This window comes from Ranitomeya variabilis, chromosome 5, assembly GCF_051348905.1.
Source record: "Ranitomeya variabilis isolate aRanVar5 chromosome 5, aRanVar5.hap1, whole genome shotgun sequence".
Classification (NCBI taxonomy): domain Eukaryota; kingdom Metazoa; phylum Chordata; class Amphibia; order Anura; family Dendrobatidae; genus Ranitomeya; species Ranitomeya variabilis.
This window is the reverse complement of record NC_135236.1, coordinates 52,170,673-52,191,382: the sequence shown is the minus strand read 5'-3', so window position 1 is coordinate 52,191,382 and position 20,710 is coordinate 52,170,673. Positions and strand designations below refer to the sequence as shown.

Genomic DNA, 20,710 nt, shown 5'->3' with positions numbered 1-20,710 from the left:
ATCAGGAGCCGGGTTACTATAATAAAAGGTTACAGGTAATAAGAGGATCAGGAGCCGGGTTACTGTAATAAGAGGTTACAGGGTAATAAGAGGATCAGGAGCCAGGTTACTGTAATAAGGGGTTACAGAGGTAATAAGAGGATCAGGAGCCGGTTACTGTAATAAGAGGTTACAGGGGTAATAAGGGGATCAGGAGCCCGGTTACTGTAATAAGGTTACAGAGGTAATAAGAGGATCAGGAGCCGGGTTACTGTAATAAGAGGTTACAGGGGTAATAAGAGGACCAGGAGCCGGGTTACAGTAATAAGAGGTTACAGGGTAGTAAGGGGATCAGGAGCCGGGTTACTGTAATAAGAGGTTACAGGGTAATAAGAGGATCAGGAGCCGGGTTACTGTAATAAGAGGATACAGGGTAATAAGAGGATCAGGAGCTGGGTTACTGTAATAAGAGGTTACAGGGTAATAAGAGGACCAGGAGCCGGGTTACTGTAATAAGAGGTTACAGGGTAATAAGAGGACCAGGAGCCGGGTTACTGTGATAAGAGGTTACAGGGGTAATAAGAGGATCAGGAGCCGGGTTACTGTAATAAGAGGTTACAGGGTAATAAGAGGACCAGGAGCCGGGTTACTGTAATAAGAGGTTACAGGGTAATAAGAGGATCAGGAGCCGGGTTACTGTAATAAGAGGTTACAGGGTAATAAGAGGATCAGGAGCCGGGTTACTGTAATAAGGGGTTACAGAGGTAATAAGAGGATCAGGAGCCGGGTTACTGTAATAAGAGGATACAGGGTAATAAGAGGATCAGGAGCCAGGTTACTGTAATAAGGGGTTACAGAGGTAATAAGAGGATCAGGAGCCGGGTTACTGTAATGAGAGGTTACAGGGGTAATAAGAGGATCAGGAGCCGGGTTACTGTAATAAGAGGTTACAGGGTAATATGAGGATCAGGAGCCGGGTTACTGTAATAAGAGGTTAGAGGGTAATAAGAGGATCAGGAGCCGGGTTACTGTAATAAGAGGTTACAGGGTAATAAGAGGATCAGGAGCCGGGTTACTGCAATAAGAGGTTACAGGGTAATAAGGGGATCAGGAGCTGGGTTACTGTAATAAGAGGTTACAGGGTAATAAGAGGATCAGGAGCCAGGTTACTGTAATAAGGGGTTACAGAGGTAATAAGAGGATCAGGAGCCGGGTTACTGTAATAAGAGGTTACAGGGGTAATAAGGGGATCAGGAGCCGGGTTACTGTAATAAGAGGTTACAGGGTAATAAGAGGATCAGGAGCCGGGTTACTGTAATAAGAGGTTACAGGGTAATAAGAGGATCAGGAGCCCGGTTACTGTAATAAGGTTACAGAGGTAATAAGAGGATCAGGAGCCGGGTTACTGTAATAAGAGGTTACAGGGGTAATAAGAGGACCAGGAGCCGGGTTACAGTAATAAGAGGTTACAGGGTAGTAAGGGGATCAGGAGCCGGGTTACTGTAATAAGAGGTTACAGGGTAATAAGAGGATCAGGAGCCGGGTTACTGTAATAAGAGGTTACAGGGTAATAAGAGGACCAGGAGCCGGGTTACTGTAATAAGAGGTTACAGGGTAATAAGAGGACCAGGAGCCGGGTTACTGTGATAAGAGGTTACAGGGGTAATAAGAGGATCAGGAGCCGGGTTACTGTAATAAGAGGTTACAGGTTAATAAGAGGACCAGGAGCCGGGTTACAATAATAAGAGGTTACAGGGTAGTAAGGGGATCAGGAGCCGGGTTACTGTAATAAGAGGTTACAGGGTAATAAGAGGATCAGGAGCCGGGTTACTGTAATAAGAGGTTACAGGGTAATAAGAGGATCAGGAGCCGGGTTACTGTAATAAGGGTTTACAGAGGTAATAAGAGGATCAGGAGCCGGGTTACTGTAATAAGAGGATACAGGGTAATAAGAGGATCAGGAGCCAGGTTACTGTAATAAGGGGTTACAGAGGTAATAAGAGGATCAGGAGCCGGGTTACTGTAATAAGAGGTTACAGGGGTAATAAGAGGATCAGGAGCCGGGTTACTGTAATAAGAGGTTACAGGGTAATAAGAGGATCAGGAGCCGGGTTACTGTAATAAGAGGTTAGAGGGTAATAAGAGGATCAGGAGCCGGGTTACTGTAATAAGAGGTTACAGGGTAATAAGAGGATCAGGAGCCGGGTTACTGCAATAAGAGGTTACAGGGTAATAAGGGGATCAGGAGCCGGGTTACTGTAATAAGAGGTTACAGGGTAATAAGAGGATCAGGAGCCAGGTTACTGTAATAAGGGGTAACAGAGGTAATAAGAGGATCAGGAGCCGGGTTACTGTAATAAGAGGTTAGAGGGTAATAAGAGGATCAGGAGCCGGGTTACTGTAATAAGAGGTTACAGGGTAATAAGAGGATCAGGAGCCGGGTTACTGTAATAAGAGGTTACAGGGTAATAAGAGGATCAGGAGCCAGGTTACTGTAATAAGGGGTTACAGAGGTAATAAGAGGATCAGGAGCCGGTTACTGTAATAAGAGGTTACAGGGGTAATAAGGGGATCAGGAGCCGGGTTACTGTAATAAGAGGTTACAGGGTAATAAGAGGCTCAGGAGCCGGGTTACTGTAATTAGAGGCTCAGGAGCCGGGTGACTGTAATAAGAGGTTACAGGGTAATAAGAGATCAGGAGTCAGGTTACTGTAATAAGAGGATCAGGAGCCGGGTTACTGTAATAAGAGGTTACAGGGGTAATAAGAGGATCAGGAGCCGGGTTACTGTAATAAGAGGTTACAGGGGTAATAAGAGGATCAGGAGCCGGGTTACTGTAATAAGAGTTTACAGGGCAATAAGAGGATCAGGAGCCGGGTTACTGTAATAAGAGGTTACAGGAGCAATAAGAGGATCAGGAGCCGGGTTACTGTAATAAGAGGTTACAGGGTAATAAGAGGATCAGGAGCCGGGTTACTGTAATAAGAGGTAACAGGGTAATAAGAGGATCAGGAGCCGGGTTACTCTAATCAGAGGTTACAGGCTAATAAGAGGATCAGGAGCCGGGTTACTGTAATAAGAGGTTACAGGGTAATAAGAGGCTCAGGAGCCGGGTTACTGTAATAAGGGGTTACAGGGGTAATAAGGGGATCAGGAGCCGGGTTACTGTAATAAGAGGTTACAGGGTAATAAGAGGATCAGGAGCCGGGTTACTGTAATAAGAGGTTACAGGGTAATAAGAGGATCAGGAGTCGGGTTACTGTAATAAGAGGTTACAGGGTAATAAGAGGATCAGGAGCCGGGTTACTGTAATAAGAGGTTACAGGGGTAATAAGAGGATCAGGAGCCGGGTTACTGTAATAAGAGGTTACAGGGGTAATAAGAGGATCAGGAGCCGGGTTACTGTAATAAGAGGTTACAGGGTAATAAGAGGATCAGGAGCCGGGTTACTGTAATAAGAGGTTACAGGGTAATAAGAGGATCAGGAGTCGGGTTACTGTAATAAGAGGTTACAGGGTAATAAGAGGATCAGGAGCCGGGTTACTGTAATAAGAGGTTACAGGGGTAATAAGAGGATCAGGAGCCGGGTTACTATAATAAAAGGTTACAGGTAATAAGAGGATCAGGAGCCGGGTTACTGTAATAAGAGGTTACAGGGTAATAAGAGGATCAGGAGCCGGGTTACTGTAATAAGAGGTTACAGGGGTAATAAGGGGATCATGAGCCGGGTTACTGTAATAAGAGGTTACAGGGGTAATAAGAGGATCAGGAGCCGGGTTACTGTAATAAGAGGTTACAGGGGTAATAAGAGGATCAAGAGCCGGGTTACTGTAATAAGAGGTTACAGGGTAATAAGAGGATCAGGAGCCGGGTTACTGTAATAAGAGGTTACAGGGTAATAAGAGGATCAGGAGCCGGGTTACTGTAATAAGAGGTTACAGGGGTAATAAGAGGACCAGGAGCCGGGTTACAGTAATAAGAGGTTACAGGGTAGTAAGGGGATCAGGAGCCGGGTTACTGTAATAAGAGGTTACAGGGTAATAAGAGGATCAGGAGCCGGGTTACTGTAATAAGAGGATACAGGGTAATAAGAGGATCAGGAGCTGGGTTACTGTAATAAGAGGTTACAGGGTAATAAGAGGACCAGGAGCCGGGTTACTGTAATAAGAGGTTACAGGGTAATAAGAGGACCAGGAGCCAGGTTACTGTGATAAGAGGTTACAGGGGTAATAAGAGGATCAGGAGCCGGGTTCCTGTAATAAGAGGTTACAGGGTAATAAGAGGACCAGGAGCCGGGTTACAGTAATAAGAGGTAACAGGGTAATAAGAGGATCAGGAGCCGGGTTACTGTAATCAGAGGTTACAGGCTAATAAGAGGATCAGGAGCCGGGTTACTGTAATAAGAGGTTACAGGGTAATAAGAGGCTCAGGAGCCGGGTTACTGTAATAAGGGGTTACAGGGGTAATAAGGGGATCAGGAGCCGGGTTACTGTAATAAGAGGTTACAGGGTAATAAGAGGATCAGGAGCCGGGTTACTGTAATAAGAGGTTACAGGGTAATAAGAGGATCAGGAGTCGGGTTACTGTAATAAGAGGTTACAGGGTAATAAGAGGATCAGGAGCCGGGTTACTGTAATAAGAGGTTACAGGGGTAATAAGAGGATCAGGAGCCGGGTTACTGTAATAAGAGGTTACAGGGGTAATAAGAGGATCAGGAGCCGGGTTACTGTAATAAGAGGTTACAGGGTAATAAGAGGATCAGGAGCCGGGTTACTGTAATAAGAGGTTACAGGGTAATAAGAGGATCAGGAGTCGGGTTACTGTAATAAGAGGTTACAGGGTAATAAGAGGATCAGGAGCCGGGTTACTGTAATAAGAGGTTACAGGGGTAATAAGAGGATCAGGAGCCGGGTTACTATAATAAAAGGTTACAGGTAATAAGAGGATCAGGAGCCGGGTTACTGTAATAAGAGGTTACAGGGTAATAAGAGGATCAGGAGCCGGGTTACTGTAATAAGAGGTTACAGGGGTAATAAGGGGATCATGAGCCGGGTTACTGTAATAAGAGGTTACAGGGGTAATAAGAGGATCAGGAGCCGGGTTACTGTAATAAGAGGTTACAGGGTAATAAGAGGATCAGGAGCCGGGTTACTGTAATAAGAGGTTACAGGGTAATAAGAGGATCAGGAGCCCGGTTACTGTAATAAGGTTACAGAGGTAATAAGAGGATCAGGAGCCGGGTTACTGTAATAAGAGGTTACAGGGGTAATAAGAGGACCAGGAGCCGGGTTACAGTAATAAGAGGTTACAGGGTAGTAAGGGGATCAGGAGCCGGGTTACTGTAATAAGAGGTTACAGGGTAATAAGAGGATCAGGAGCCGGGTTACTGTAATAAGAGGATACAGGGTAATAAGAGGATCAGGAGCTGGGTTACTGTAATAAGAGGTTACAGGGTAATAAGAGGACCAGGAGCCGGGTTACTGTAATAAGAGGTTACAGGGTAATAAGAGGACCAGGAGCCGGGTTACTGTGATAAGAGGTTACAGGGGTAATAAGAGGATCAGGAGCCGGGTTACTGTAATAAGAGGTTACAGGGTAATAAGAGGACCAGGAGCCGGGTTACAGTAATAAGAGGTTACAGGGTAGTAAGGGTATCAGGAGCCGGGTTACTGTAATAAGAGGTTACAGGGTAATAAGAGGATCAGGAGCCGGGTTACTGTAATAAGAGGTTACAGGGTAATAAGAGGATCAGGAGCCGGGTTACTGTAATAAGGGGTTACAGAGGTAATAAGAGGATCAGGAGCCGGGTTACTGTAATAAGAGGATACAGGGTAATAAGAGGATCAGGAGCCAGGTTACTGTAATAAGGGGCTACAGAGGTAATAAGAGGATCAGGAGCCGGGTTACTGTAATAAGAGGTTACAGGGGTAATAAGAGGATCAGGAGCCGGGTTACTGTAATAAGAGGTTACAGGGTAATATGAGGATCAGGAGCCGGGTTACTGTAATAAGAGGTTAGAGGGTAATAAGAGGATCAGGAGCCGGGTTACTGTAATAAGAGGTTACAGGGTAATAAGAGGATCAGGAGCCGGGTTACTGCAATAAGAGGTTACAGGGTAATAAGGGGATCAGGAGCCGGGTTACTGTAATAAGAGGTTACAGGGTAATAAGAGGATCAGGAGCCGGGTTACTGTAATAAGAGGTTACAGGGTAATAAGAGGATCTGGAGCCGGGTTACTGTAATAAGGGGTTACAGAGGTAATAAGAGGATCAGGAGCCGGGTTACTGTAATAAGAGGTTACAGGGGTAATAAGGGGATCAGGAGCCGGGTTACTGTAATAAGAGGTTACAGGGTAATAAGAGGATCAGGAGCCGGGTTACTGTAATAAGAGGTTACAGGGTAATAAGAGGATCAGGAGCCCGGTTACTGTAATAAGGTTACAGAGGTAATAAGAGGATCAGGAGCCGGGTTACTGTAATAAGAGGTTACAGGGGTAATAAGAGGACCAGGAGCCGGGTTACAGTAATAAGAGGTTACAGGGTAGTAAGGGGATCAGGAGCCGGGTTACTGTAATAAGAGGTTACAGGGTAATAAGAGGATCAGGAGCCGGGTTACTGTAATGAGAGGTTACAGGGTAATAAGAGGACCAGGAGCCGGGTTACTGTAATAAGAGGTTACAGGGTAATAAGAGGACCAGGAGCCGGGTTACTGTGATAAGAGGTTACAGGGGTAATAAGAGGATCAGGAGCCGGGTTACTGTAATAAGAGGTTACAGGTTAATAAGAGGACCAGGAGCCGGGTTACAATAATAAGAGGTTACAGGGTAGTAAGGGGATCAGGAGCCGGGTTACTGTAATAAGAGGTTACAGGGTAATAAGAGGATCAGGAGCCGGGTTACTGTAATAAGAGGTTACAGGGTAATAAGAGGATCAGGAGCCGGGTTATTGTAATAAGGGGTTACAGAGGTAATAAGAGGATCAGGAGCCGGGTTACTGTAATAAGAGGATACAGGGTAATAAGAGGATCAGGAGCCAGGTTACTGTAATAAGGGGTTACAGAGGTAATAAGAGGATCAGGAGCCGGGTTACTGTAATAAGAGGTTACAGGGGTAATAAGAGGATCAGGAGCCGGGTTACTGTAATAAGAGGTTACAGGGTAATAAGAGGATCAGGAGCCGGGTTACTGTAATAAGAGGTTAGAGGGTAATAAGAGGATCAGGAGCCGGGTTACTGTAATAAGAGGTGTCACGATATGGTATGAAATATCATAAGTTAGTTTTCTTGCTAGCATGCGGGGGCTAAAACCCCCCCCCCTCTCTCTGGTTCTCTTTCCTTCCCTGTGTTTCTATCTGTCTGTGTAGAAGAGCTTGCCTGGTGGGGGAGTTTTATTGACGAAAGGTATTTACGACTAGCATAGCTGCAAGAGAAATTTGTGTTAGCAGGAACTGTTAGAGAAACTTCTAGAATCATGAAAATCCTTTGTTCTGTTTTTGAAAGATATTATGCAAACCGTTTAAGTTACGAACACCAAAATATATCGTCATAATCACACTCGGAGGATCTACGCATCACTATAATCACAGGCATGTAGCTCCATCTGGTGAAGAAGTAGGGATTTCTCAGTCAGTGTGCGTGACAAATAGGACTTGTTTGGTCTCGTCGGAGTGCCCACGGTACTGCGAGATGAACGATGGGTATGGTGCGATTATTTTATGTTCTGTAGCGAAGATACGGGCATCAGATATATTTAATGCCCAGTTAGTGAAACCGAAGAGGTAGGAGGATCTGGAAAAGCCAGCCCTTTCTGTGAGGTCACAGACTGCAGGTTTTAAGTTGCTGGGAGACTTTCAGGAGGCAGATTTTGAGTCTGACCTGGAGAGCTGTACCTCATGCATTGGGATGTCTGGTTGCCTGTAATGCTATGACCTAAGAACATGTGAGTTATCGTTTCTTCATTTAATCCTTTTATTTTCATAATTACCTTGTACATATTTGCAATTGTCTCATTTGTAACACCTTTGTAAAATATTTTTATAAACACTGCCTAACAATCATTTATGGGGTATATTATTTAATACTAGTTCGTTCTTCCTGCCCTAAACCGTACCCTGTCTCTGAAGGGAATTACGCTACTGTTTTTTTTGGGGTTTGCTCCAGACCCGTTCAATTGGAGCTGGTGGCAGCGACCGTGTGCCGGCTTTTGGGGGTCCCTGTAGCGACTGCGGCTTGATAATTATTGTTCCTGCCTGAGTGGGAGTAGTTATCGCGTTGCTGCAGTGCGCCCAATAGCCAGTACATAGCAGGCAGCCTTTCTGGCGACTAATTACCCCAGGTGCAGTACCTAATCTGACCTGAGGAAAAGGGGGGCGCCAGAGAGCTGCAAGTGTTAAGTGGAACTGTAAGCGGGATAGACACAAATCCCTGCAGTTCATGGTATATTGAAGAGCAGTGGGATACCTAGAATAAGCCCCTGCTGTAAACTAAGAGGTCAATAGCCTCGTGTGTGTTTTTTCATCACATTGTGGCAGTGGAGGGATACCTGGGATAAGCCCCCTGCACATGTGATAGCCGTCTGTTGGTTTAAAGTCACCCCAATCCGTGACATATTGTGGGCAGCGGCTGAGGGATATTGACAGTCACGGAGTGGATCGTGACATATTGGTGGCAAGGCGGTGGGATATTAGAGCATTAGTGATTTGGTTTGAGCAATCATTCCTCTCACTAAAAACTTGCAGAAAGTTCTTGCGAGAACTCTGCGCAAATAAGTTTGGAGAACGAACTCAGTGTTTATTAGTTGTGAGACAATTGTGTACTGGTAATTATCCCTTCCCTTTCTCTTCGTTTTTCTATCCTATCTTTTATTTGGCAACCATGGTTGGGCTGGGAGAAGCCTTTTATGAACAGCAGACCAGAGACACCCTTGTTGCCTTATGCAAGTCACAGCACATTGACTATGCAAGCAAAAACAAAAGCGAACTGGTCGCAGCCCTGATGCAATGGGAAGCCGCTCTAGACCACTCACAGAGCCCAGAAGCCGCAGATGCCAGCACAAGCGAACATGGTGCTGCAGTAGAGGTCCAACCACTGAATACGGGCCCTACTGGCAACCAAGGGGGCGCAGACCTCCTCCTGCAGCTGGCTCTGCAACAATGCTCCGCAGATGACCTGGACCGACGTCTGCAGCTGATCCAGCAATACCAAGAGAGAGCTGAGCGAGAGGCCCAGGCCCAGCGAGCCGAGCGAGAGGCCCGAGCCGAGCGAGAGGCCCAGCAAGCGGAGAGGGAGTACCAGCTGCAGATGGCCCAACTGCAAATGCAGGGGTCGTCCCAGAGCCGTGAATCCAGCAGCGCTCAGACACCAAAGCCCCGGCCCGACCACTTTCCTGTTATGGAAAAGGATGGGGACTTGGACACGTTTCTGCGGGCCTTTGAGAAAGCCTGCAGACAGTACCAGCTGCCTACACAAGAATGGGCACGGTACCTGACACCAGGGCTGAGAGGAAAAGCCCTGGAGGCGTTTGCTGCACTCCCTCAAGAACAAGATGGTGACTATGAGGCCATCAAGCAGGCTCTCATAGCTAAGTACCAGCTTACACCCGAGGTGTACCGTAAAAAGTTTCGGACCCTCCTACGTGGCCCACACGACAGTTACAGTGATGTGGTGCATAGACTGGGGACCCACTTTGACCAGTGGACCCAAGGACTGTCAGTGACCACCTTTACACAGCTGCGAGACCTGATGATCAAAGACCAGTTCTTCCGTCTTTGCCCAACTGAAGTGCGACAGTTCGTGATGGACAGAGAACCCAACGATGTGATGAAAGCAGCGCAGATTGCCGATGCCTATGAGGCCAACCGTAGATCGGAAGTGCGGAAGCCAGTCACCACCAGCTGGAGAGGGGGTAAGCCTGCAGCCAACGCCAGTACCCCTGCCAGCCAACACACCAGAGGTCCTGTCCCCGTGGCCAACAGCACCAGACCTACCACCGAACTTCGCCAGTGTTACCACTGCAGGCAGACTGGACACCTCAGTCACCAATGTCAAGCCAAGCAGAAGAACTCCTCATCCCAGGCCCCAGGGCCTAATGCAGCAGTTCTTTTGGTGGGTGGTGTGGCTGGGAGGGTGTGTGACAACGTACAGCCCGTCACTGTGGGAGGTCGTGTTGCTACAGGCCTCAAGGACACCGGGGCTGAACGAACCCTCATCCGACCCGAACTGGCGGCCCCTGAAGAAATCATTCCGGGGAAAACCCTGACTGTCACTGGGATTGGGGGCATCAGCTGTCCCTTACCGATGGCCCGGGTTTTTATTGATTGGGGTGCCGGGAGTGGGGTGAAAGAAGTGGGGCTGTCTGATAATTTGCCCACTGATGTTTTGTTGGGGACTGATTTGGGGAGGTTGTTTGCATACTACGTCCCTGACACCCCTCCCCAATCTACTAATAAGGGTAACGTTAACCCTGATGATGATGATGATGATGATGGGAAATCGCATGTGTTACCTGACCATGCTTTATCTTGTAGTGATGCATCTGCTAACCATTTTTTCCCTAGGAGTGATGGTGAAAATGTTGTACCTGTGCCAACTGTATCTGATAATGATGTTTCTGTGAAAGTTGATGTGTCCATAGGTACAGGAGTGCTCAGCCACGTTGCTCTGCGGAGTGAGACGGCTGAGGAACCCCTAGCAGGGGCAAGTGTCGGTGCTACAAGAAATGGGGAAATACATGGGAACCGCGAGGAAGGTGATGCCATGCAATTGACCAGTGCCACCGAGGAAGGTAACTGGCCCATAAGTAGCAATGCTCCTGAGGTAATGGGGGTGGATGGGGAGGTAGAGCCTATAGCAGCGTCGGCTGTTGGGTCTGTAGAAATCCCCGGGGAGACAGCCTACGTAGCTGCTGTCACCCGCAGTCAGAGTGCCCGGAACGCAGATAACTGTCTGCCTTCCGGACCCTTCTCAGTCATCATTGTGACTGAACCAGAGGTGGACCCAGAGCAGGTCCCAGAGGGTTCCCGTGGGGAAGGGACCCTGACATCGCTTTTGGCTTCCCCTAGCCAGGAGTTTCAGGCCGCTCTGCACACAGATGCGAGCCTAGAGAGTTTGAGACAACTCGCCGGGACGTCATTCTCTGAAACTGATAAGGAGAAGGTGTTCTGGGAAAGAGGAAGGTTGTACCGGGAGACAGTACCCGGAGAATCACAAAAGGAGTGGTTGAGGGAAAGACAGCTGGTCGTCCCACAGCAATTCCGGGGTGAGTTGTTGCGGATTGCCCATGAGATCCCGCTAGCTGGACACTTGGGTATCAGCAAAACTAAGGCCCGGCTGTCTCAACACTTCTATTGGCCTAAGATGGGGACAGAGGTGTCAAACTACTGCCGCTCCTGTGTCACCTGTCAAAGAGTGGGGAAGGCGGGGCCTGCTCTTAAGGCTCCCCTGATCCCTTTGCCAGTGATAGAGGAGCCTTTCCAGAGGATTGCGGTGGACATTGTGGGCCCGCTGGCCGTCTCCAGCAGCTCTGGAAAGCGATTTATTCTTACTGTGGTAGACTACGCTACCCGGTACCCAGAGGCAGTAGCTCTGTCGTCAACTAGGGCAGATAAGGTGGCGGATGCCCTGTTGGCCATCTTTTCACGGGTAGGATTTCCCAGGGAAATGCTTACTGATCGAGGGACCCAATTTATGTCTCACCTAATGGAGGCTCTCTGTGAGAAAATGCAGGTGAAGCACCTGGTATCGAGTGCGTATCACCCACAGACCAATGGCTTGTGTGAACGCTTCAATGGTACCCTCAAACAGATGCTACGCATGCTGGTTGAGACACAAGGGCGCGACTGGGAGCGGTACCTCCCACACCTGCTATTCGCTTACAGAGAGGTTCCGCAGGCCTCGACGGGGTTCTCACCCTTCGAGCTCCTGTACGGCAGGCGAGTCCGGGGACCCCTTGGGTTGGTAAGAGAATCCTGGGAAGAGGAGCCGAACCCTTCCGAAGTGTCCATAGTGGAGTATGTCATGCGCTTCCGTGACAAGATGCAGACCTTGACGCAGTTGGTGCATGACAACATGACGCAGGCTCAGGCTGATCAGAAGCACTGGTACGACCAGAACGCCCGGGAGCGGACCTACCACGTGGGTCAAAAGGTGTGGGTGCTGGTTCCGGTACCAACGGATAAGCTTCAGGCAGCCTGGGACGGCCCGTACGTTGTCCACCAACAGCTCAACCCGGTCACCTACGTGGTCACCCTTGACCACACTCGGGGTAGGCGAAAGGCCTTTCACGTCAACATGATGAAGGCTCATCACGAACGTGAACCTTTCATCCTACCGGTCTGCAGCGCACCCGAGGACGGGGAGGAAGACGCCCTCCTGGACATGCTGGCCCAAGCCAAGGCCCGTGGGTCCATTGAGGACGTGGAGGTAAGCGCCTCGCTAGATGAACCACAGCGGTTGCAGTTGCAAACCACACTGGAACCCTTCCGGGTCGTGTTCTCCAACCGGCCTGGAAGGACTGAGTTAGCGGTCCATGAGGTGGACACCGGGAACCACGCCCCACTACGGCGAACACCCTATCGAATCTCTGACCAGGTGCAGCAGATTATGCGCCAGGAGATCGATGAGATGTTACAGTTGGGGGTGATTCGACGGTCAAAGAGCGCGTGGGCCTCACCTGTAGTTCTCGTGCCAAAGAAGGACCGGACCACCCGGTTCTGCGTGGACTACAGGGGGCTCAACGCCATTACAGCCTCTGACGCGCACCCAATGCCGCGCATCGAGGAACTGCTTGAGAAGTTAGCTGGCGCAGAATACCTGACAATAATGGATCTGAGTCGCGGATACTGGCAGATTCCCCTGAGCCCCGAGGCGCAGGAGAAGTCCGCCTTTATCACACCCTTTGGACTGTACGAGTCCACGGTCATGCCCTTCGGCATGAAGAATGCCCCTGCCACTTTCCAGCGGATGGTCAATCTCCTGCTTCAGGGACTGGAGAAGTACGCCGTGGCGTACTTAGATGACATTGCCATCTTCAGTCCCTCCTGGGATGAACACCTGCAGCATCTCGAAGAGGTGCTCGGGCGAATTCACCGAGCAGGACTGACTATCAAGCCGGGAAAGTGCCAGATGGGCATGAGGGAGGTTCACTACCTGGGGCACCGGGTAGGTGGAAACACCCTAAAGCCAGAGCCTGACAAAGTGGGCGTGATCGTGAACTGGCCCACTCCCAGGAACAAGAAACAGGTGATGTCCTTCCTGGGCACTGCAGGGTACTATAGGCGCTTCGTGCAGCACTATAGTAGCCTGGCAAAACCTTTGACGGACCTCACCAGGAAGAAGCTACCCCACATCGTCAACTGGACAGATGGCTGTGAGGGGGCCTTCCAGGCGTTGAAGACCGCACTGTGCAACGCCCCTGTGTTGAAAGCAGTCGACAGCAGTCGACCGTTCTTGGTACAGACCGACGCCAGCGAGTTTGGCCTTGGTGCTGTGCTCAGCCAGGTTGACTCGGAGGACCAAGAGCACCCCGTGTTGTACCTGAGCCGGAAACTTTTGCCGAGGGAAGTGGCCTACTCCACCATTGAGAAGGAGTGCCTGGCCATAGTCTGGGCCCTGCAGCGCTTGCAGCCCTACTTGTACGGTCGCACCTTCACGGTGGTGACCGACCACAACCCTTTGCGCTGGCTAAGCACCATGTGTGGAACCAACGGCAGGTTGCTACGCTGGAGCCTTGCCCTTCAGCAATTTGACTTCACCGTTAAACACAAAGCGGGCAAAGAGCATGGTAATGCAGATGGACTCTCCCGCCAGGGTGAACCCACGGAGGTGCGCATGGAGGCATACCGAGAGGTCCTGCCGCCGGAGCGCACGCCAAAAGGGGGAGGTGTCACGATATGGTATGAAATATCATAAGTTAGTTTTCTTGCTAGCATGCGGGGGCTAAAACCCCCCCCCTCTCTCTGGTTCTCTTTCCTTCCCTGTGTTTCTATCTGTCTGTGTAGAAGAGCTTGCCTGGTGGGGGAGTTTTATTGACGAAAGGTATTTACGACTAGCATAGCTGCAAGAGAAATTTGTGTTAGCAGGAACTGTTAGAGAAACTTCTAGAATCATGAAAATCCTTTGTTCTGTTTTTGAAAGATATTATGCAAACCGTTTAAGTTACGAACACCAAAATATATCGTCATAATCACACTCGGAGGATCTACGCATCACTATAATCACAGGCATGTAGCTCCATCTGGTGAAGAAGTAGGGATTTCTCAGTCAGTGTGCGTGACAAATAGGACTTGTTTGGTCTCGTCGGAGTGCCCACGGTACTGCGAGATGAACGATGGGTATGGTGCGATTATTTTATGTTCTGTAGCGAAGATACGGGCATCAGATATATTTAATGCCCAGTTAGTGAAACCGAAGAGGTAGGAGGATCTGGAAAAGCCAGCCCTTTCTGTGAGGTCACAGACTGCAGGTTTTAAGTTGCTGGGAGACTTTCAGGAGGCAGATTTTGAGTCTGACCTGGAGAGCTGTACCTCATGCATTGGGATGTCTGGTTGCCTGTAATGCTATGACCTAAGAACATGTGAGTTATCGTTTCTTCATTTAATCCTTTTATTTTCATAATTACCTTGTACATATTTGCAATTGTCTCATTTGTAACACCTTTGTAAAATATTTTTATAAACACTGCCTAACAATCATTTATGGGGTATATTATTTAATACTAGTTCGTTCTTCCTGCCCTAAACCGTACCCTGTCTCTGAAGGGAATTACGCTACTGTTTTTTTGGGGGTTTGCTCCAGACCCGTTCAATTGGAGCTGGTGGCAGCGACCGTGTGCCGGCTTTTGGGGGTCCCTGTAGCGACTGCGGCTTGATAATTATTGTTCCTGCCTGAGTGGGAGTAGTTATCGCGTTGCTGCAGTGCGCCCAATAGCCAGTACATAGCAGGCAGCCTTTCTGGCGACTAATTACCCCAGGTGCAGTACCTAATCTGACCTGAGGAAAAGGGGGGCGCCAGAGAGCTGCAAGTGTTAAGTGGAACTGTAAGCGGGATAGACACAAATCCCTGCAGTTCATGGTATATTGAAGAGCAGTGGGATACCTAGAATAAGCCCCTGCTGTAAACTAAGAGGTCAATAGCCTCGTGTGTGTTTTTTCATCACATTGTGGCAGTGGAGGGATACCTGGGATAAGCCCCCTGCACATGTGATAGCCGTCTGTTGGTTTAAAGTCACCCCAATCCGTGACATATTGTGGGCAGCGGCTGAGGGATATTGACAGTCACGGAGTGGATCGTGACAAGAGGTTACAGGGTAATAAGAGGATCAGGAGCCGGGTTACTGCAATAAGAGGTTACAGGGTAATAAGGGGATCAGGAGCCGGGTTACTGTAATAAGAGGTTACAGGGTAATAAGAGGATCAGGAGCCAGGTTACTGTAATAAGGGGTTACAGAGGTAATAAGAGGATCAGGAGCCGGGTTACTGTAATAAGAGGTTAGAGGGTAATAAGAGGATCAGGAGCCGGGTTACTGTAATAAGAGGTTACAGGGTAATAAGAGGATCAGGAGCCAGGTTACTGTAATAAGGGGTTACAGAGGTAATAAGAGGATCAGGAGCCGGTTACTGTAATAAGAGGTTACAGGGGTAATAAGGGGATCAGGAGCCGGGTTACTGTAATAAGAGGTTACAGGGTAATAAGAGGCTCAGGAGCCGGGTTACTGTAATTAGAGGCTCAGGAGCCGGGTGACTGTAATAAGAGGTTACAGGGTAATAAGAGATCAGGAGTCGGGTTACTGTAATAAGAGGTTACAGGGTAATAAGAGATCAGGAGCCAGGTTACTGTAATAAGAGGTTACAGGCTAATAGGAGGATCAGGAGCCGGGTGACTGTAATAAGAGGTTACAGGGGTAATAAGAGGCTCAGGAGCCGGGTTACTGTAATAAGAGGTTACAGGGTAATAAGAGGCTCAGGAGCCGGGTTACTGTAATAAGAGGTTACAGGGTAATAAGAGGCTCAGGAGCCGGGTTACTGTAATAAGAGGTTACAGGGTAATAAGAGGATCAGGAGCCAGGTTACTGTAATAAGAGGTTACAGGGGTAATAAGAGGATCAGGAGCCGGTTACTGTAATAAGAGGTTACAGGGGTAATAAGGGGATCAGGAGCCGGGTTACTGTAATAAGAGGTTACAGGGTAATAAGAGGCTCAGGAGCCGGGTTACTGTAATTAGAGGCTCAGGAGCCGGGTGACTGTAATAAGAGGTTACAGGGTAATAAGAGATCAGGAGCCGGGTTACTGTAATAAGAGGTTACAGGGTAATAAGAGGATCAGGAGCCGGGTTACTGTAATAAGAGGTTACAGGGTAATAAGAGGATCAGGAGCCGGGTTACTGTAATAAGAGGTTACAGGGTAATAAGAGGCTCAGGAGCCGGGTTACTGTAATAAGAGGTTACATGGTAATAAGAGGCTCAGGAGCCGGGTTACTGTAGTTACAGTATTACTATTCGTATTACTGGCGGGGGAGGGGTGGTAATGCGACGCTCAGCGTGTACACAGCCATTACTGTCTCTCACCAGTGTGGGTACGTAGATGAGCTTTCAGGTGTGAGCTCTTGGTGTAGGTTTTGTAGCATCCTTCGTGGGTACAGCTGTGACTGGTGACAGTTCGGTTTGATGTGCGTTTTCCTTGCTTTTGCTTTTTTTCCTTTTGGGTGTAGGCCAGTGAATGTGCCGTTGGTTGTGGTAATACATAGTAGGACATTGTGGAGGGGAAGGACTGGTAAGATTGCCCTTCTAGAACAGAAAACGAAGTCCTTGGTAAAATTGGCACTGGAATCGTTGAATAGTGGGTGCTGGGAATCCCTGGCGGCATTAGGTCTTGTTTGGGTGGCAGGGAATACACGTAGCCCATAGATTGTAGTATGGAGTAATTGGCATTGTCTGTGGGTTGGTTGATCGGGTTGGTATTGGTTGATGGCACAGTCTTGGGAATCATTTCTGAAGGTCCATCTAAAGATGCTGGTTCTGCGAGGTCGTCTTCAAAGGGAAGGAGCAGGGTATTAATGGCGTCAGGCGGGCACATATCTGTGAACCCCTGCGGGTGACCCTGGGTAACTGGCGCCTGTGAAGAATAGCCGCCATCTGCTGACTGTTCTAAAAAATCGAGGAAATCCACATCCCAATTGGATTCTTCTTTTTTTTGGAATGTGGTAACATCTGGAGGAGCGGAGTGTGAATACTGACAACCAGGGGGCGCTGGGTATATCTCCGGCCCCGGCTCTGACGCGGCACAATTCCATATCTGAAGATGAAAAACAATCTCATTAGTCAGGGGAAGCAGCAGGTTTTGTGAAGAGCTTGTCGATTTTTTTTTATCATTATTTTTTTATCTATCTCGGCTTTTTTTTTATCCAAGGAGTAAAGATTGAGTTTGCTGCCCTATATACCCTGCTCACTGTCTTTATTCTTATTTTTTTTTTTTATTCACATTCTAATTTGCATTGTGCAGATCATTCCGAAATAAAATAGACCTAAATATAATAATAAAAGTAATAATGATGATGATAATAATATAAAGAAGAAGAAATATAAAAAACAAAAGTAAAAAAGAAAATTTAAAGAAAAAGTTTTGGAATGAGAGAAGTTCAGTTGCAATACCAGACTCAAACCACGACAGGTGTGGCGCTGTTCCTTAAAGTCATTGTCATGTTTTACTACTTCTGCGCAACCCCTTTAAGGACTAAGTGAAAAAAAAAACAAAAAAACTTGCATGCCTTTCTGTAAAATCAGAAGCACTGTATGTGTCCATAGAAATTACTAAAGAGGTTATTTACTACTAAACAACCCCCGCTAAAGTACTTCAGGTCCCATTTAAAGTAAAAATACTCATCTTCGATAGTAACGTCATTCCAGAGATATTACTTGTTGTGTCACGGTACTGCTGCAGCCAATCACCGACTGCTGGTCAAGTGAAGCCGGAATATTGATGAGTTACAGATAATCAGCAGCCAATCAGTATCCAATGTTTTTATTTTATATGGGGCCCTGAAGTTAGTAGTCAGGGGGTGTCTAGTAATGGAAAATAAAGGGAGCCCTTGTGAATAAAAATATTCCAAAATTTCAAATATTGGAAACAAAAAAAAAATATTAGTATGAAGTATTTTTTTCGAGACTGTCTGATCCATGTTAATACTTCGTCAGGGTAGTCCTATGTTTTATAGATTTTGGTCCCGTACCCGTGTTGGTGCCCTCTCCTTATGGGGTTATTTACTTTCCAGTGTGTAATTGACTATACAGAGCCCAAATATAAGCACCATACGGTATTATACCCAAGCACAGTGAGCGAGAACAAATAAAACATCCATATTGAGGTCTAAATAACAATACTATACAGTGCTACTAACGCTATACACTGCAAAAATAACGTTCTGTACGGTGACAAAGTAGCAGTAATTATCACCGAGTGCTTAAAAATACCTACATACAATGATCAAATAATACCTGTGTACAGTGCTCAAATAAAAGCTACTGAGAGTCTTCAAATAATACATGAATACAGTGACCAAATAATATCTACATATGGTACTGAAATAGCTCCTACGTACAGTGAATAAATAATACTTATATACAGTGATCCAATAATACCTAGATACATTACCAAATAATGCATATATACAGTGCTTAAATAATGCCTACATATAGTAACCAAATAATGCTTATGTACAGTACTTCAATAATAGCTACATAAAGGTCCCAAATAACATCTACATACAATGATTAAATAATACCTGTGTACAGTGCTCAAATAAAAGCTACATACAGTTCCCAAATAATACCCGAATACAGCGAACAAATTATACCTACATATAGTGCTGAGATAGTTCCTACATACAGTGATCAAATAATACTTATATACAGTGATCAAATAAAACTTACATACGGTAACCAAATAATACCTATATACAGTGCTCAAATAATACCTACACACAGTTCCCAAATAATATCTATATACAGTAACCAAATAATATCTATATACAGTGCTCAAATATAACCTACATACAGTGACCAAATAATACCTAGATACAGTTCCCAAATAATATCTATATACAGTAACCAAATAATATCTATATACAGTGCTCAAATAAAACCTACATACAGTGACCAAATAATACCTAGATACAGTTCCCAAATAATATCTATATACAGTAACCAAATAATATCTATATACAGTGCTCAAATAAAACCTACATACAGTGACCAAATAAAACCTACATACAGTTCCCAAATAATATCTATACACAGTTCCCAAATAATACCTACGTACAGTTCCCAAATAATATCTATATGCAGTTCCCAAATGATACCTATATACAGTGCTCAAATAATACCTACATACAGTTCCCAAATAATATCTATACACAGTGCTCAAATAAAACCTACATACAGTGACCAAATAATGCCTAGATACAGTTCCCAAATAATACCTATATACAGTGACTAAATAATACGTAGATACAGTGCCAGATAATACCTACATACAGTTTCCAAATAATACCTAGAGTTCCCAAACAGTGATCAATTAATACCTATGTACAGAAAACAAATAATACCTACATATAGTGCTGAAATAGCACCTACATACAGTGACTAATTAATAATATATATATACTGTATATATACGCACATGTCTATCCACTACCAAAATATAAAAATCCCCGCTATAATGTGTACAGAGGTTACTTACCTGATTATTGTCGTATATGAACTGACCCTGAAAATCGCAGGAAGCTAGCGCCATACTCCCTATACACAGCTGTACGTACAGACCGGTATATATAGTAGTATACGTATATCTCTTAGCACTGCATTTCCCCGCTCTCTGTCGTCTTCATTCAGTTTGCCATAAGATAACCAGAGCAGGGAACGTTGTGTTTTCTATTTGCTTTTTTTTTTTTTTTCTCAAGAAATTTTGTGGTTTTGAAGAGTGTATCTGATTGGTGGAAAGTGAGAGGAAGCCCCGCCCCTGTGTTACTCTCTCCGCCCTTTCTCGCTCGCCGTGTCATCAAATTATAGTGAAGAAATGGCATTTTGTGCTTTTTTTTTTTTCGCAGAGACGACACATTACAACATGGCAATAGTCAGGGACATATTTTAGTAAAAATGAGCAATGTTCCGTAAAGACCTGCAATATGTCTACGTATCACTGACAAAAATGAGCAAAGATTAATTATTTTATTATTTACACTGACGAGCAGAAGGGTAACGATGTTTTGACCTTCTGACTTTCAGGCTCCATATCTCACCATCCACTACTGCCTTGATCTTGAGACTGCCATCATTTTATAGGCAATCATCTTGACTATCTCATACATAAATTGTACGTACAGCTATTTAGCATATGATTAGTTATGCAGATTCTTGTCATGTCACTGCATTGTTACTGTTTTGCCCCTAAAAATCTAAATTTTATTATTTTTTTATTTTGTAAATCCACCTTGGTCTTCCACCGCTGCCTGAATCCTCCTGCTCTCTGTCAGATTCAAGCATGTCTCCACCGAAATCTGATCCCAGGTGTCTTCTACAGGTTCCCATTGTCGGTGCACACTGGTTCCTCACTTGGGTCTGTAGACAGCTTTTTCTTCACCTCTACCCACAAGTGTTGGATTGGGTGAAGGTCTGGGGACTGTGGGTGGAATACAGCTCCTCTAGTTCATTGTCACTGAACCATTTCTTCTCCAATCTCGATGTA

At 46.4% G+C, this 20,710-nt stretch overlaps 1 protein-coding gene across 1 annotated transcript in view; it reads right to left on the bottom strand.

Moving 5' to 3' along the window:
- The window catches only part of KLF1 (KLF transcription factor 1), a 49,237-nt gene extending 29,005 nt beyond the window's left edge, over positions 1-20,232 (bottom strand). Inside the window, exons 1-2 of the mRNA XM_077261964.1 lie at positions 19,706-20,232; positions 16,537-17,263 (exon numbers count right to left, since the gene is read on the bottom strand). Coding sequence (XP_077118079.1) covers positions 16,537-17,263; positions 19,706-19,759 — 781 coding nt within the window. The 5' untranslated portion in view covers positions 19,760-20,232. The remainder of the gene's footprint in view (positions 1-16,536; positions 17,264-19,705) is intronic.
- Between the last annotated feature and the right edge of the window lie 478 nt (positions 20,233-20,710).